General features: G+C 40.8%; 2 protein-coding genes across 2 annotated transcripts; one reads left to right on the plus strand and one right to left on the minus strand.

Moving 5' to 3' along the window:
- The first annotated feature begins 317 nt into the window (after positions 1 to 317).
- On the plus strand, positions 318 to 2,067 carry nme4 (NME/NM23 nucleoside diphosphate kinase 4). The gene is made up of 5 exons (XM_074696359.1): positions 318 to 438; positions 1,115 to 1,245; positions 1,325 to 1,426; positions 1,526 to 1,638; positions 1,754 to 2,067. The coding sequence occupies exons 1-5, from the start codon at positions 318 to 320 to the stop codon at positions 1,872 to 1,874; spliced, it is 588 nt and encodes a 195-aa protein (XP_074552460.1). The 3' UTR covers positions 1,875 to 2,067.
- Positions 2,068 to 4,046: 1,979 nt separating this feature from the next.
- Positions 4,047 to 13,794, minus strand: eps8l1a (EPS8 signaling adaptor L1a). Its single transcript, XM_074697084.1, has 14 exons — positions 13,551 to 13,794; positions 12,684 to 12,801; positions 12,517 to 12,575; positions 11,498 to 11,633; positions 8,537 to 8,625; positions 7,467 to 7,541; positions 7,242 to 7,390; positions 6,944 to 7,153; positions 6,676 to 6,784; positions 6,437 to 6,577; positions 6,219 to 6,357; positions 5,482 to 5,644; positions 4,794 to 4,926; positions 4,047 to 4,353 (listed from the first exon to the last, which is right to left on the minus strand). The coding sequence occupies exons 2-14, from the start codon at positions 12,799 to 12,801 to the stop codon at positions 4,267 to 4,269; spliced, it is 1,608 nt and encodes a 535-aa protein (XP_074553185.1). The 5' UTR covers positions 13,551 to 13,794; the 3' UTR covers positions 4,047 to 4,266.
- Positions 13,795 to 17,111: the final 3,317 nt, after the last annotated feature.

Consider the following 17,111-nt stretch of genomic DNA (forward strand, 5'->3'; position numbering starts at 1 on the left):
ATGCCTGATAGAGTCAAGAAAAGACGTATTCCTTGAGATGCTGAGAAGATTTACGCACAAGACTTAGATGTAAATACGCAAATAAGAGTCCCTCAGGCGCACTCACAGAACTCTGAATTCTCGGTCACCGCTGGAGTCAACACGTTGATGTTTGAGCAGCAACAAGAGAAACGGAAGGCACTGCTCTGGCATCAGATGAGTTAAACAGATTTCAGTTTGAGCGACATTCAGGGAGTTGACAGGCAGGCGGGTGACTCGTGAGTAGAAATTGAGGAGGTTTGACTCTTCTCTCCAGACGCGGACTAAACACGGACATGATGCTGCGGTGCTATTTCAGGAGAATTCTCCTACAGTCTTCTTCAAGGGATCAAGGAACCAGGAAAGATCTGCTGACGGGGTTTCCCTCTGCGCTGCTCGGTGGGCACAGGAGCGCATCAAGTAAGTGACTGGGTTTTACTAACGACCTGGTGACGCTGTCGAGATCGCTGACATACTTTTTGTCTTGTTGCTCAGACAGCGAATTTATCTTGAAACAAGCAAGTTAGAGGACAAAATGACTCGTAATTGTTTAAGAAAGAATACTTACTCGTATATCAATTGATTTATTTGTTTAGATTAAAATAAAAGATAAGGTTGGTGTAAACACGACTTACGCAAATGAAGAGACTTTGCTTTGTATGCTCAATATTTATTTGTTCCAAACCTGAGAGGAGCGTGTGCGAAAGTCAGCCAAACTTTTGGGGTCATGAACTGGAACTAGGTTAAAGCCACAGAAGATACTGATGGTAGATTGGGTGACAGGAGCAGTGCGCAATGCTATGCGTAAGAAGCCAAAATCTGTGCGTAATGTGTGCGTAGTCAGCAGGACCAAATGAAGCTTCCATGCTCCCCTTACCGTCTCGCTGAGCTATAGAGGAGACGGTTTGAGAATCCTCTCCTGCCGGGTCGTATAATTGTTTGCATGCAGTCAGTCATTATGTCCAAGCAGGGCTGGAGCTGTCTCTCTGCTTGGAGCTCATACGGATATTTGCACTTTTATGTAACATGTATTTGCAGTATTAAAAGAGGCAACATTAAAGAGGCAGATCCAAGTTGTTGTGTTTCTGTCCAGCAGGTCTTCCAGATGTGAGGGAGCGGACCCTGATAGCTGTGAAACCAGATGGAGTTCAGCGTCGCCTTGTTGGACAGATCATTCAGCGGTTTGAGCAGCGAGGATTCAAGCTGGTCGGGCTGAAAATGTTGCAGGTAAAGCTTTCTAAAACTGACTTTGCTGTGATGTTGAAGTTCTCTGTTTGTTCAGACTGTAGCTGTGTTTGTTTTTCAGGCGTCTGAGGATCTTCTGTCCCAGCACTACAGCGAGCTGAGGGCTAAACCCTTCTACCCCAGGCTGCTGAAGTACATGAGCTCAGGCCCTGTTGTTGTCATGGTTGGTAGTTGTTTGTATTCTGTATTTGCAATGGTTTGAGCCACATTGACCCTGAATTCCTCCATCTGTTAGATTAAAATACATTTCCTTTTTTTTAAGGTGTGGGAAGGGCACAAAGTGGTGCAGACTTCCCGTGTGATGGTGGGGCACACTAACCCAGCAGAGGCCTCAGCAGGAACCGTCAGGGGAGATTTCAGCTTTCATGTCAGCAGGTAACAGACAGCTATTTGTTCAGCTCTAAACAAAACCTTGTGAGACCGTCACTTTCAGTTATTGCAATTTGTGAAATGATTTCACGTGACTTATAAAGAGATTTGTTTTTTAAAGGAATGTGGTTCATGCCAGTGACTCACTGGAGGGCGCGCAGAGGGAGATCCAGCTGTGGTTTAAGGGGAAAGAGCTCCTGAACTGGGACTCCTGTGACCAGAACAACACCTTTGCTGTGTGAAGCTGCAGACAGTCGGTGGCAGTGAGAATCACTAACACTACCTCCTCTAATGCAGCTCAGAGCTGTTTGTTGTGACACATAAAGCTGAGGAAAGATAAGTCAAATACCAGCCTCAGGAAATGCTCTTAAACAAAAGTATTGATGCTGAAATAAAGCATAAATTACACTTAATTTAACAATTAAACTTAGATATTGTCACCCTATTAAAATAATGGCCTGAGTCATTTTTCACCCCTCTACAGGACAATGGCTTATGTCAAGAGTGTGACTTTGGCCTTTCTATTTCTAGCCTTAATCAAAATTTTGGATTAATTAGGATAAAATGTGTGACTTTGGCAATTTAACAAGCTTTCATGATGGCAGCTGCTTCAAGAAGAAACAGAAACTTAAGTACAGAAGCTGTAAACATGATTCTTAAATCAGTTTCTACTGGTGAGTGATTAGGTTCACTGTCATAAAGGCTAGGGTATAATGTGTAGTATCTTAGTCTAAATTTCACAAGTTATAGTTTTACTTCAAATGTAGCTACTTCTAGCTAGCTACCTATTCCTGGCGAGCCCACTTATTTCTGTAACCATAAATGAGCACAAGGCAATGACACCCCTCAAAGTTTTAAAAATAAAGAAAATGTTTTTGCTTTTTGGTTGGAGATGCAAGAGTATGCCTGATTGACCTCACATATAGAATAGAATAGAATAGAATAGAATAGAATAGAATAGAATAGAATAGAATAGAAAAGAAAAGAAACTATTTATCCCTGAAGGGAAATACAAGAGGAGTCACAGCAGCAATCAAAAACAAAGTAAGAAAGTGTATAGAAAGTGCAAAAACTTCCATAAGAAAATAGATGCTGACAGCTTGTCCATCATTGTCCAGTTCAGCCAGCCCCCACCTCCACAGGGTCCAGGACTGAGCTTCTTCAGTAGTCTTTTCAGTCTCTGTCACCTGGATCCTGTCTGCTCACAGCAGCTGAAGTTCTTCCAAAGTGGCGTTGGTGTCTGGTGTTAGCTCTGTTAGCCATGTCTGTGAATAGCATGATGCTACTCTGCCTTCTGGTATTCCCTTTGTTGCTGGGTTAGCACGGCTAGCTCATCCATCTTATTGGAGATGGATCTTACGTTCCCAATAATGATGGATGGAAGGGCAGTTCGATGTCGTCACTTCCTAGCTCACACCTGAGAACCAGCACGTTGTCCTCACCTCCTTCTTCTCACCTTGTGGGGAAACATCAGGCCTTGCACCAGTTAGCATTGGCATGCTACAGACTGATAACAGCAGTTTGGTGTCCACAACCAGCAAATGGAGCCGACAAAGTAATGATCCACTCCAAATGCAGAGATGACAAAAAAGAAATGAAAGAGTAACAGGAAACGGGCAAAGAAGAGAAAGCTGCTGTAACAGGCTGCCACAACCAACAGGGGGACGCCTAGCATTATTCAATTGAGGTCAGCATTATTTAAGTTTTGAGTTTGCTTTATGGATGATTACCATTTACAAACATCATATGCTTTATATTTGGTAAAGTTTTAGTGTTTTCCCAAAAACTTGAAAAATTGACCTAGGCCATTATTTGAATAGGGTGACGATATTATTCATTGAACCTCCACAATTGGAGACTCTTGCCTTTTTTTCTCAGGATAAAATATTTTGATGGTCATTTTTTAATCAAAATAGAGCTTTTTGTCTACATGTTTGAGAATTAAAACCTCACTGTGAAGCCTTAGAGAATAACTTGATGATTTGAGTTATTTTGCTCCGCTATTAATAGGGGCAGTAATTCAAATATGCAGTTTTTTTAGACGCACCAGTTGTTCAGTTATGATAGCAATAAAAACAAAGTGATCTCGTTTTATGATGATCATGCAATGCTTCAGAGGGGTAACAAGTATTTGAACAAAGCTGAAAAACACTAATATATAATGCTGAAGAGTAATGTGCTGTGAAATGTTAATATAATTAAATTAAATGTGTTATTCAGATATCTTAAGAGGAGAATGTTTACTTGAATAATGCTCAAAAACTACCACAGTGATGCAAAATGCACAAAATGGTAATTCATGGTTAAAACGTTTGTCTTTTATCGTCCTAGTTTTCACTATGAGTCTAAAAGATGTAAAACTGAATCAGAAAACATGACTGCTTCTACAAAATATTGCTTTATTTGTTGTCGTACATCTATGAAAAGTCTGAATGAATTAAAATTTCTGATGTTCTGTGGAGTCACAGTTTATTAAAATGAACTTTTTCCTCATTTTAAATAGCTCCTCAAGCTGTTTCAGTCCATTCTTACAGAAACATTTTAAACCGCTGAGTAATTAGATTTTCTGTATTGCATCAGTTTTTATTTCATGTTTCAAATATTTAGTTTACCCATGTTTATCTGAAAGTTCTTTCACATGGCGCTGGCCCCTGACTCCAGGCCGATCTTCAACTTCTGCTTCTCCATGGCAGTCTCCAGCTCCGTGGCTTTACGAACATCCTGAGGAGGACCAGGACCCGAGAGTCATTTATCAGAGAGATATCTACACTTCTTTTTATTTCAGAGTGGAAGGGTTTGTCACTTTCTAAGAGACATTTGTAAATAAAAAAACTTGAATTTCCAGCTCTGCTTGGTCACACATTTAACCTGTGTTGGTACAATGAAGGACAAATACAAGCTATTGAGGACACCAATTATAAAAACTTTTTAATGACAACGTTAAAATAAAAACTCTGACTTTATCCACCTGTCATATGATCTCTAGGAGCTAATGTGCTTTTTAAACTGTAAATAATGTTTTGTCAGGTCTGTCATAAGCCAAGGTTGAGCAAACAACTAGTTTTTACCACAGAGACTAAAGCAAACATCCCCCCACACGCATGCACACACACATGCACACACACACACACACACACTCTCACACAGCATTGAGGACAAACCTCAAGAAGAGCCTTCTGCACCATGATCTGGCTGTAAACTCGAGCTCCTTCATCCGGTGACACCGTGCGCAGCTCCTCTTTATTCAGGGAGAACAGCTGTGCTCCAGTTAAAATGCCCAGACTCTGGACTGTCCTGATGAAGGAGGAGGATGAAAAAGACTATGAGGAGGAGGAGGAGGAGGGAGAAAGTTTTTAATCAAACATCCTAAAGTTGGGAGTAGAATGAGTATAAAAATCCTAAGATCCTCACCTAAAATGTCCTGAGCATGTTCAGCTTCAACTTCAGCCACTTGCCCAGCAAGTTGTAATTTATAAACAATTGCAGATATAAAATTTGGACACTAGAGGGCGCTACTGCACCTCTAAATAAATCAGGTAATCTGACAGAAAGCTTCTATAGATGCATGTATATGGGTAAACTTCAGTACTTCTTAGTAAAGGTGAAAATCAATCTTGAATCACTCACAGGTGATTTAAAGGGGCAGTGCACTCAATCAATCAGCCTGCGACTCAACCGTTAGAAACATGAGTCTTCGACAGGCTGATTCAACTCATATCAAGCTGAAGCAAACTCTACACTGCTCTGGATATTAAAGGTGTGTAAAATGCACAGATTAAAGAGATAAAAACAAAAACACAGTGTTGATCCAAATCATTTTTTTGGGAGCCTTAAAGCGTGTACACTCACTGCTGATTGAAGCCTTTAGCAAGGAGCCAGGCCTCTACCTCTGCAGCAGGTGAGTGATAGTTCAGAGGCGTTGTAGTGTCAGGTGTGCGAGGGACCACCAGTGGACGGGTCGAGCCTCTTCTCCCGGCTAACCGCTCCAGGAGCTCATCATTCACTATGAGGACTGCAAAGAAAATAGACACAACACACCTCTAATTTCACTAGTGTGAATCTTTTCAAAAGATTCACACACAGACCAGAGGGGGAGTCCTGTTCAGGATGAAAATTTGTTTTCAGATATTCCACATTCTGTCAATGCAAAGAGAAATCTGATTTGCAATGCTGATGTGAAAAACCTGATATAAACTCTCAAGGCTCAGCGTCCACATATGTGGACATTACAGCAAAAAGCAACATAATCAAACTTCCGGTATTAAGACCAAGTTTATTCATCATACTTAATAATAATAATAATAATAATAATAATAATATTAATAATAATAATAATAATTATAAGAATTATAAGAATAATAATAGGGCAAGGATGTGGGTTAAAAGAAAAACTCTACAAGTCATCTCATCACTGATATTGTATCAGGATAGACCTTTCTGTTGTCTTGTATTTTGCTTTATTGGACATAAAAATGTTTTCCCCACAAAAATAAAATAAAATAAAATAAAATAATTGTAAAAAAAATTGCACACCAGACAAAAACTCTGGATAATGTTGCTGATGTAAAAGATGGACGTGTTTTTACCTCGGTCACCCTCCTCTCCCTGCAGAGTGCCTGATGGAAAAACCATGCTGTGTGGTCGATTGGGGCTTGTAGGACTGATTGCATCTGGGCTCGGTGGAGCGTACGAGAAGTACTTTGAGTGAGGGGAAAGAGGCGTTTTCTGTTGGAGGAAAAAACTGTGAGACAGCACGGAGCCACAAACCATAGCACACACAAATAAGGGGAAATCTCTGCTGTACCTTTGACTCTCTGCGGACCACCGGGCTGTCTCTCCCCGTGTTGTTCAGGGCTGACAGAGGCTCCAGGATATTAAAGGGAACAAATCCTATCTGATCAAAACGATTCCGACATTTCCACCATCTCTTTGATGACTCGACCACCTGGAGGAAATCAATTACACATCAGACCAGGTGAAGACACAATCCTATCTTTCTTTGCAGACAGACGATCACATCTGACTCCATCAGTGGGCAGGTACCTCCAGGGTTTCTCCTTGTAGTACTGAGAGTTCGCTGCTGTTTCTGGCCACAAAGTCATAACTGCAGCAGTACAGTCTCTCCCCCTCCGCAGGAAGCATGTTTTCCTCTCTGGAACAGAATTATAATTATCTACTTTAATTAAATCTGTCTGATATTGTCCCCCCCTGCCATGCAGCTTGCCATGACACTTGAGTTAATATTTCTGAGTGAAGCAGTCCGCTGAGATGAAACTCATTTCTGAGGCCCGGGTCTCTCCCACGGACTCACCCTTCATCTATGTTGTGATTAAAGCCATCTGCAGTCCGTCCAGCTTGTTCTTGCAGAGTTTGTGCCGCCCTCCGTTCGCTCTGAGCATCCTGTTTGTGTTGAGACTCGATGGGATCTTCCAGAGGCTGGCCAGTTGAGTCATACGCTGGAGGCCTCCACCCATCTAGGAAGACAGGTGAGTATGGAGGAACAGACACGCTGAGGTGGGAACTGAGAAAGAGAGGAAGGAAAGTTCTGTCAGAGGAACTCCAGAAACTCTCAAACTAAGAGTGATGCACACAGGCAGAAGTACACAGACCAGGGAGAGGTCCAGTTGAGCCCTAAAGAGGTCCACAGCTCCTTTTCCTCTTCGGTCAGATGTTCCTGGAGCAGGGAAACAGCTCCACTTGTCATAGCAGGACTGAGTACAGATGCTCCCAAAGCTGGCCCTCCTGTGGTTTTCACCAGCTGTGAAATAAAGTCCCTGCACAGTCAGGATCAGAAAGAAAGAGAGGAGCTACATCATGATACCTCAGAGACTCACCAGCTTAAGAGGCACAAAGACGTGGTGCAGCAGCTCTGCTGCATTCGGCTGCGAGATGGACGACTTCACCCGGTCCTAAACAAACCAGCAAACATGCATTTATTACACTGCAAAACACTGAAATCTTTTCAAGTGTTTTGTCTTTTTTTCACCCCTTATTGCCTGAATTAATAAACAGTTATAAAGATAGACAGTTTTTTATGGGTTTTTGCAATCTTACAGATGTTAAATTGAGTGGAGATTGTAAATCTGAGTATAGTACACACAACAGGTATAACTAAGTTATAATGTATATATAGACATGAGAAGTTCATCCCCTGACCAATTTATTGTGACATAGTGGATCTGATATGATCTGTGGTATGTGTAAAATGTGAATCAATAGGTAATAATGAGATACAAAGGTCATTTCAGCTGCATCAAGACCTGACAGGGTATGTCGCAGATTTGCAACAACAGGCATCAAGGGGTTCAGTAAGAATTGTCTCGTTATGATGATATTCAACTAGTCAGTCCATAAAAATGCATTATGAATTTAACTGAAGTAAAAAAACGTTCTTTTTCCCCAAGGGGCAATATAGTAGTAACAATGAGAACAGACAGCACAAACAGACAGACCATGTAGTCTACTGTTTAAGATACTAAAATCCTAAAATAATTGTGTGTCAATAAAATACTAGGACATAATGTTAAAAAAAGACACCCCACGGTGTAAGCACAGCACGGTTTGCCAGTCTGACTGGGTCCTAAAAAAAATCTGCCAATGGAACAAGACAAATGTGCTTGAAAATTTACTTGAAACTACAATAATGACTTAATACAATGAACTCATTTCTTGCTTCATTGGTAGATATTTTTTTTAATTGTAAGAAGCAGTTCAGACCTCATTTTTGTCTTAAAATAACTTGAATTAAGAATTTTTTTGGACCAGTCAGGTGAATGTGGCTCATGTTAAGTCTACGAATGCATTTTCTTCTGAAAATGAGCCAAAAAACAATAAGATTTCAGTTATTTCCGGTGAATATAATTTCATATTCCAGAGATAATCAGTCAGGATACTTTTATCTCACCAGCAGACAAAGCGAGTATTTGATTTTCTGGAAGATGTCAACAAAGTCTTCTTCTGGTGGAGGACAGGCTTTCATGGTGAGCAGGTCGTCTGCAGATTTAACACGATGAAACAACACAGTCAGTTATATTTTCAATAGCCTTCAATAATGCACGTTGAATCATCATTAATACCCCAGAGTGAGAAACACTGATGTCACAAACAGTCTTTAAGGTGTGTGTTACTTGTTTCAGCTTGTTGAAGCAAATAAAGGAATAAAAACAAAAGCAGGAGTAGTGACTAATAAAATGCCCGTCTTCTTGTTGTTTCAGTGTTGATACATTCACTGCGTCTGTATCTTGGGTCACACCTGTCACAGCTCACACTGCCCAGGAAGAAGGCAAACAACCTGATCGAGTCAACCACAAACAGCAGAAACATTCACGCCTGTAATGTTGTGTTCATAGTCTCACATGATGCTCAAACTACAGTTGTCAACAAAAAGATCTAGCTCAGGAGCCAGTCCCTGTCGCTGTTTATTTGAGTCATGCTTAAACAGAAATGGAAATGCTCCTGTGAGCAAGTTCAAGCAGACAAACCTGGTCTGGGTTTATTTCACACGGGACAAAAGTGGTTGTCTCTCCTTCTAATGTGGTGATCTCTCTCTCTCTGCTCTGTCACTGCCTCACCTGCAGGCTCTGGCTTATAAGGGCTTAAGATACCATCTCCTCACTTCTCAAATTCCTGCTTGTGAAATAAATCTGTGAGAAGTGATGAGGTCCCAGAATACAGACTGAGGATGTGCTTTGGCTGCAGATCACAAACAGGAACTGTCAGACTGAATCAATTCAAAAATCTCGCTTATCCCCACTGCATTGGAAATGCACGTTAAGAATTAAAGGAATGTGATTACACGGTTCACATCATGGCATGGTCACTGCATGCAGGGTGCATGCTCAAGCACATGAAGCTAATGAGCTTGTTGGAAATCAGGAAGCGAGGGTGCACGTTTTGACGCAAAACATTTCAGATTCAAATTCTTCAGAATCAGATCAAGTCTAAACTCACAATAAAGTTTTATTTTGTTAAACATTTCTGTAAAGCCCTGCAAGAAAAACACAGGTCGATGTTCTTGTTATTATGAATGTTTCTTTGTCAGTGAAGTGGTGCTGGACTGGCTAACATCACACATGTCAAACAGATTTTTTTTCTGTGATGCTGAGTGATTCCACCTCCTCCTGTGCTCCTCTCTACGGTGGTGTTCCTCAAGGGTCAATTTTGCCCCCTCCCCTACCTTTTTTTACAGTTTATATGTTCCCCTTTGGTCAAATCATACGCAATCATGGTATTGATTTTCATTGTTATGCTGATGACAACCAGCGGTATGTCCCTTTAAAGCCTGGATCAACAGATGTCTCAAATATAATATACAACATTGCAAGGCGCCGCCCTGTTGGTTGTGGCTGCCTGTTGCAGCAGCTCTCTCTTCTTTGTCCATTGCTTGTTATTTTTTCATCTCTTTTCCATCATCTTTGCATTTGAAGGGGATCATTACTTTGTATGGCTCATTTGCTGGTCATGGACATCAAACTGGTTTTGTCTTCAGTGATATTTTGATTATTTTTGCTCCTGTGTTTGTCTGGAGATGTAGCCATGGCCCCATTGTTTACATGTGAAACCAGCTGTTAGCAGCCTGTAGCATGTCAATGCTAACTGGTACAAGGCCTGATGTTTCCCCACAGGGTGAGGAGAAGGAGATGAGGACGACGTGCCCCTGTGGAGGTGGAGGCTGGCTGACTGGAGAATGATGGACAAGCTGTCATCATCTATTTTCTTATGGACCCTTTTGCACTTTCTATACACTTTCTTATTTTTGTTTTCTTCATTGCTGCTGTGAATCCTGAGTTTCCCCTTGGGGATAAATAAATTATTTTCTATTCTATTCTTCCCTTGGTGCTCTGTCGAGTAATATTTGTTGGTAGGCCCGCAGCCTGGGGGTAATCTTTGACAGTTGGATATCTTTTGATGCACAGGTGACTACAGTGGTCCAATCATGTTTTGCACAACTAAGGTTGATCAACAAGATAAAGTCCTTTCTATCCTGTGCATACTTGGAAGAAGTTATTCATGCTTTTATCTCTTCTCGACTGGACTATTGTTATGCTCTTTACTCTGGCATCAGAAAGCGTAATATCCAAAGACTTGGATTGATTCAAAATGCTGCTGCCAGGCTTTTAACTCATACTTTCAGAAATGACCACATAACACCAGGCCTTGCTGCCCTCCACTGGCTACCTGTGAGTTTTAGAATTGATTTTAAGATTTTACGCTTGCCTTTATAGCCATCAATGACCAGGCTCCTGCTTATATCTGTGACCTCCTTACTCCCTATGAGCCTGGCCGTTGCCTGAGATCCTCCAGCAGGGCCCTACTACAGGTACCTAGATCTAGACTGGTCACTAAAGGGGACAGAGCTTTTGCTGTTTGGGCCCCCAAGCATTGAAATTTCCTGCCAGAGGATCTGAGGCAAGCAAACTCAGTATCATCTCTTCTTAAAAACCCACTTTTATTGTTTTGATTTTTATTGACCTTTTACTTGTCTTATATTGTTTTAGAAAATGTTTTATTCATGTGACCTTAACTGTATTTTGCTTTATTTCAAAGGTGCTATACAAATAAAGCAGGATTGGACTGTAACCCTCCAGACTGTAGATTTTCTGTGTGCAGCCTCAGCTACATGCCTTCACCTCTCAGTCATGTTTCACGGCCTTGCTCATTTAGAAGGTAGGAAGTCTCTAATTTACTCGAAGGATATTTGGCAATCTGCCTGCTGACTCGTTTCCAGCTTGTGAAATGTTGTGCCAACAATGAGCGTTTGTCTTTATTGTCCTTTGTCTACACTTCATCCCCAGACTACCAGAAGCAACCATTCACCAATGCCAGATGAAAAGTCATCTGACAGGCTCTGGAGAGCATCTCTCACCTTCTTGTCCTTCTTTCTTTTTGCTCTTTCTGTTTCTTTTCTTGGTCCTTTGATTGAGAACACTTTTTGCCTCAGCTGCCTGCTGCAAACGTGACATGAAGCGCTCCACGTCATCGAAGCAGTGGTTCAGGATCTCCTGATGAAGACATGCACAGTGAGTTTTGGCTGCATAAAGAATTTTTATAGTGCAAAATCAAATCAGATGTTCTTGCAGCACTAATCATTTAACTTATTCAGATGTCCTTCAAAGGTAGAGTCTGCAGAATCCCCCCCCCCCCCCCCCCCCCCCCAAAAAAAAAAAAAAAAAAAAAAGGGAAACACCAACAATGGTCACTTTTGGGTCCCTATACATGTGCATCAGTGTCTGTGTCTGCCTCAAACCCCTCCTCTGCCTGTATGTTGATGTTTTGGTTAAATCAGGAAGTTTATGGGTGGAGAGTAGGTGTGGTTACCTCAGCCAATCACAGCACGCCTGTGACTTTGTGTGTTGATTAGTGAGTGGAACGTAGCACAGAAGAAGAAAAACAACCAAAATGAAACAAAATGTCGAACAGATAAAGTTTTTTCTCAAACGAGGATGAAGCTTGGCTCAACTTTCACACGCTTTTGGACACTTGGAGAGCAGCACAGGACGAAGAGCGTCACAAGTAAGCTTTCTGCCAACAGGTATGTGTCAAATACCCGTGATTAGCTTGTGCTAACCTGCTAGGTCAGGTGCACAGCTCTTGAGTCTCTCCCACCTAGAAAAGGGATGCTACAGGTGGTTGCTGAGCTAGTGAGTGTGTTCACGGAGCCAAGTCAGAGGCTTTGGGTGTGCGCTGCCGCTGGCCCTGAGCCAAGTAGGGGGAGCCCAGTTTGAATGTTGTGTTTACTAACAAGTAACAAGAAATCCTGCAGACCCTACCTTTAATACAGAAAGATATGAGCTGACATCAAAATGAATGAATAAAGGCTTTGCTTCCAATTCACCCAATAAATAAGAACAGACAGATTACTTTGTGATGTTTTGATGTACATACCACTTCTCTCTCTGTGTTTACTAGTGATGCATGGTTTGTCCCTCCACTGCCACCATTCTCTGTGCAGAGAAAAGAACAGATCCATCAGGCCAAACTTGGACAGCAGTATCAGGTTGGTTGAATGCAGCAGGATGAGCTACAGCCAGCCCACACTCACACATCAATACCTTTGGTAGTATCTCTGTAGACGGGCAGTGCACTGATTGGAAGCTGCTCCCCTGGAGGCACCATGACCCGGACACCTGAAGGCTTTCTTGGGACCACCGGAGGAGGTTTTGCAGACATCTGTTGAGAGTAGAAGCAATAGTGCAAGTGCAAAGAGGATATGGGAGATCAGGTAATGCAACAAACTGCATCTTAAGCTTTAAAAATAGATAATGCCCTTCAGATGACAACATGAGCAGCTTGATAGATTTAATTAACTGAAAAGGTCTTAGAAAGGACAAAGGAGAGCTGGATTTACTGCAGCATGCCACAAGCTGATTGTAAGAATGTGGAGTATTCTGTCTGCACTCTCGCATGTCCGCCTGCATGTGCACGACAAGAAAAACCACTGTTACAGACTGCATGGTATGCAGCTGACACAACCTAAAGAGCTTGATTAAGAAACTCTGCCAACAAAAAATAAAAGAAGAGTTTGCAACACACGCTGAGCCGTACTTTCTTACCTTCTTCTCTTCCTGCTGTCTTCCCTAAACTTCCAACTAAGCCATACATATTGTGTTTACTACTGGATGCTTTTACAGTGTCTCCTCTAATGCATATTGTGCAGAAACAGGTCATGAAATAATCCAATGATGACAATAAAACAGCGTCATTAATATTCCTTTAGCTGCATGTGTCTGATAGGAAGCACCTGTCTTTCATGAACAGGTGAACCTATGTCCACAAACTTCTGTCAAACACTCTCATTGCACACACACACACACACACACACACACACACACACACACACACACACACACACTCGGACACACTCAAACACACTCTGTTTGCATAAAGTTCACTCCTAAAAAGTAGATTAATCACTGTACCTTGAGTGCAGATTGAGAGTTTATATCCAGACACCAATCCTCGTGCAGGTCCGTTTGTTCACTGAGCTTAGCTGTGTACACGAGGACGTCCCACCTTCCTGAGATATGCAGTCAAACGGGTCTGACTTTCCTGATGCAATTAATCTGCACCGCTTTCTCTCTGATTGTCTTTCTCTCTCTTACACCTACACCTACACACACACAGACACACACAGACATGCTTCCATTCTTCTCTCTGGGTCTTAAAGAGCCTCTCTTCCTGATGACGGGCATTTCTATCAACAACTGCCTGAGGCCTGAGCCAGAGGTTGTAGCGTGATCTAAAACACATGCCATTCCAGGAATGTGGAGCAGTCTCCTTCAAACCAACAGCCTCCACTAATTCAATGACATCAAGTTTCACTTGAGATTATTCTGACGAGGCTGAGATAAGGCTCAGAGGTCCTAAACAAAACATCACAAGAAGTTCTGCTGAAGAGACTCAATTTTAAGGAAAATTTAATATAAGTAATTGCCTGAATTTCCTTGAAGGAAAGAGATATTTGTGGCTTGTTTCCATTTTTGTAAAGGAACTTCCTTATATGGTCATACACACATACACTACCTACCAAACACTCTCAATGACCAGCACATAGCCAATCATTTTCTGATTTTTAAATGACTTCTGATAAGAAATAGAAATATTTTGGCCCCAAAAAACAAAGTTATTTTAAAATGAGAATGCGTAAGGCAGAGGTGTAACGGCTGATTTATTTATTTTTTAATAACTGGATTTTATTCTTTATCAGATTATCAAACAAACATACCCTCTGTATTTACCAGCAATGGTGACCCGACATAAGAAACTGCAATGAAACCATTTAAGTCTTTAGTCATGATTTTTGTGTTGATGCAACTGATAAAAAGCAATGAAAATCAGAAAGTCTGTCATACTTTGTGAAATACAAGAGGGTCACTTTTTAGATACTGATAAAATACTTCAAAAATTTTAGAATATTAGTTCAATACTCATGTTTGATACTCATTCGAGTCATTTTAGGGTTGTCTTTTTTTTTCTTTTGCAAAACTTCTTAAAAAAAAAAAGAGAAAAAAAAAAGAAAAAAGCTGACAAAAAAAACATTCTTTTTTTGGTGTGAAAAAAGCATATGTGACAAAGACACTCACTAACACACATCAGAGTAAACCTCTTGATTTAAATTAGAGTAAATCTTTGTGTTTGTGTTGTGGCGCCCTCTGGTGGACAAAATGGTATCCCACATCTCTTTGCTGTCCTGTAGAGGAGACTGCACCCTGAGGTATTTTGTTCATGAACGACGGTCACGTGACACCACATCACGACGTCATGTTCAGGAATCAGCCCCGTGACCAATCACTGCAGTTGTTTGTTTGTTTGTTTGTTTGTTTGTTTGTTTGTTTGTTTGTTTGTTTAGTTTAGTTTAGGTTGATGACCTGGGAAGATTCCGTCTGAGGCCCAAATAGTCCCAAATGTGATCTGGAGACGTGGGGGGCAGGCTCAGTCCAGAGACCAATAAGACTAATGGTAACAACTGGGGAGTGGAGGCACGACATCAGGTTTGTGCAGCCATTGTAAAACTCAACATGGTGGCCCTGAAGATTGGTTGCACAAACATTTCATGACGTGCAAAAGCCATTACAAGTCTGAAATACTGGGATAACCCATAAAGGATGTGTAAAACTAGTTATATCAGAGCATGCAAAAATCCTTGGCTTAGCTGCAGTTGTGTTGAAGATTTGGTCATTCCTGAGGAGTGTCAGGTCTTTGAGATTTATTAGACAAAGGAAATGATAATAAAAAAAGTTTCTTTTTAATCATAGCTGGTTGCCGGAGAACCTCTATGTTGAGTGTTGATTTTACAGCCACCCTCAGCAAGCTTGATTTAATCCAGAGTTCAGATAAAATTATTTTAAGCCAGAAGAATTCAGCATGCTGCTGGGGGGAAGTTTAAAATAATCTAATAAAGAGGGAATTTGCATGTATTGCTTTCTTGCATAATAAGTTTCACATAACTTTAAGCTAACCCTGGTCAGCTCAGCCAAAGAGCTTTTCAGTTGATCTCCATAATTAGTGTTGGATTTACTGTCCTACTACAACACCTGCATTCATTTCAAGCTTTGACTCACGAAGGACCCAAACAGTGTCGGAGGCTGCTCCAGTGACACACAAGAGGAGCTCCAGGGACACCCCCCTGCTCTTTTTGGTTGTATGTCCTTTAAAGAAAGCAGTTAAAAAAAAACCCTAACTTTCCTAATTCCTTCTCTAAATATGATGAGGGAACTTACTCCATCACTTTGAAAGTGGTTTGAGATAAACCAGTGAACTGCCCAGCAGGAGCCTCAGGCTTTCTGAGGAACACAAATCCCACGTGTAATAAGACTAATGAACTTGTGTAAGTGAGTGAGTGTTAAATCTTGGCACATTTGAGGGTAATCTTTTACTATGAGTTCAGCCAACAGTTGGCTGAGTATTAGTTTTTGGATTGTCTGGCTCAGCTGAGTGTTACAGAGAACTGCTTTATGTCTCATTTTAGATTTCATTGGTAAGATGGTCACATTTCGCTCTACAAACCCCTTTCCCTCTGATTGGTCAGCCCTACAGAGGCCTGTCAGAGGTGTTTGAGTTCAGCTTGTCAATGTGTCATGACACATTTAGGAGATCTTATGTGATGATGTCATCTCTCAGCAAGTCTCATGAAAATCTCATGAAGATTGCGAGGACAGACTGTTTTGATCAGTTCACAGACAGATTCTGTGATTTCTACAACATGTGGATACGTAGCAATTTGAAAATCAGAAAACATTTAGTATGAACATCCAGCACTGTTATGTTATACCCATGTTTATATTTTATACTTTTTATCCATGTCAAGTCTTTTCTTCCAGCCATGGTCAGACTCTGTAATGACACTTTATAATAACCTGTAAACTTCTAGTCCTGTCAGTGTTTAAAGTCTTATAAATGTGCAATGTTTTTGTTGTTATTTATAATATTTTTTTTACTGTACTGCTACAGTAATTCTATAGATTGTCCCTTGGAGGGCATATTAAAGGTATAAGCTAAGCTTATCTTATGATATCTTAAAAAAGGGGAAGCAACGTTCTCCCTCTTCAAAGTTTTTTTAAGTGGTGTCTTCCCTAAAAACAAACCAATACAAGAAAAAATTATGCGACAGCTAAATGCATAAATTCCAATTAACAAATTAATTACACTATACTGCTCCACAATATAGTCCTGCTCTTATATAAATACAAGAAAAAATGCAAATTAGAAAAAAGGATGTAAAATCTAAAGAGTAAGAATTATGTTTTGTACTGGATGTGGTGAAACCTAATATTCCTGACAGGCACCAGATCCCTGATTAGTTTTGAACTCGTACCCAAAAATAAAATAAAATAAAATAAAATAAATAGCAATTAAATAGATTAATGAAGGATATATCATGTAGGCCTACTATCATCTCTGAATGGTAATTTGCAGATTTACGTTTTGCATCTTTGTATTTGTTTGCTCCGGGTCATTAGGCTGACCTTACCTTAAAAACA

Source organism: Halichoeres trimaculatus, unplaced genomic scaffold (genome assembly GCF_033239565.1).
Source record: "Halichoeres trimaculatus isolate MK-OKI-2021-1 unplaced genomic scaffold, fHalTri1.1 fHalTri1_scaffold_20, whole genome shotgun sequence".
NCBI classification, from domain to species: domain Eukaryota; kingdom Metazoa; phylum Chordata; class Actinopteri; order Labriformes; family Labridae; genus Halichoeres; species Halichoeres trimaculatus.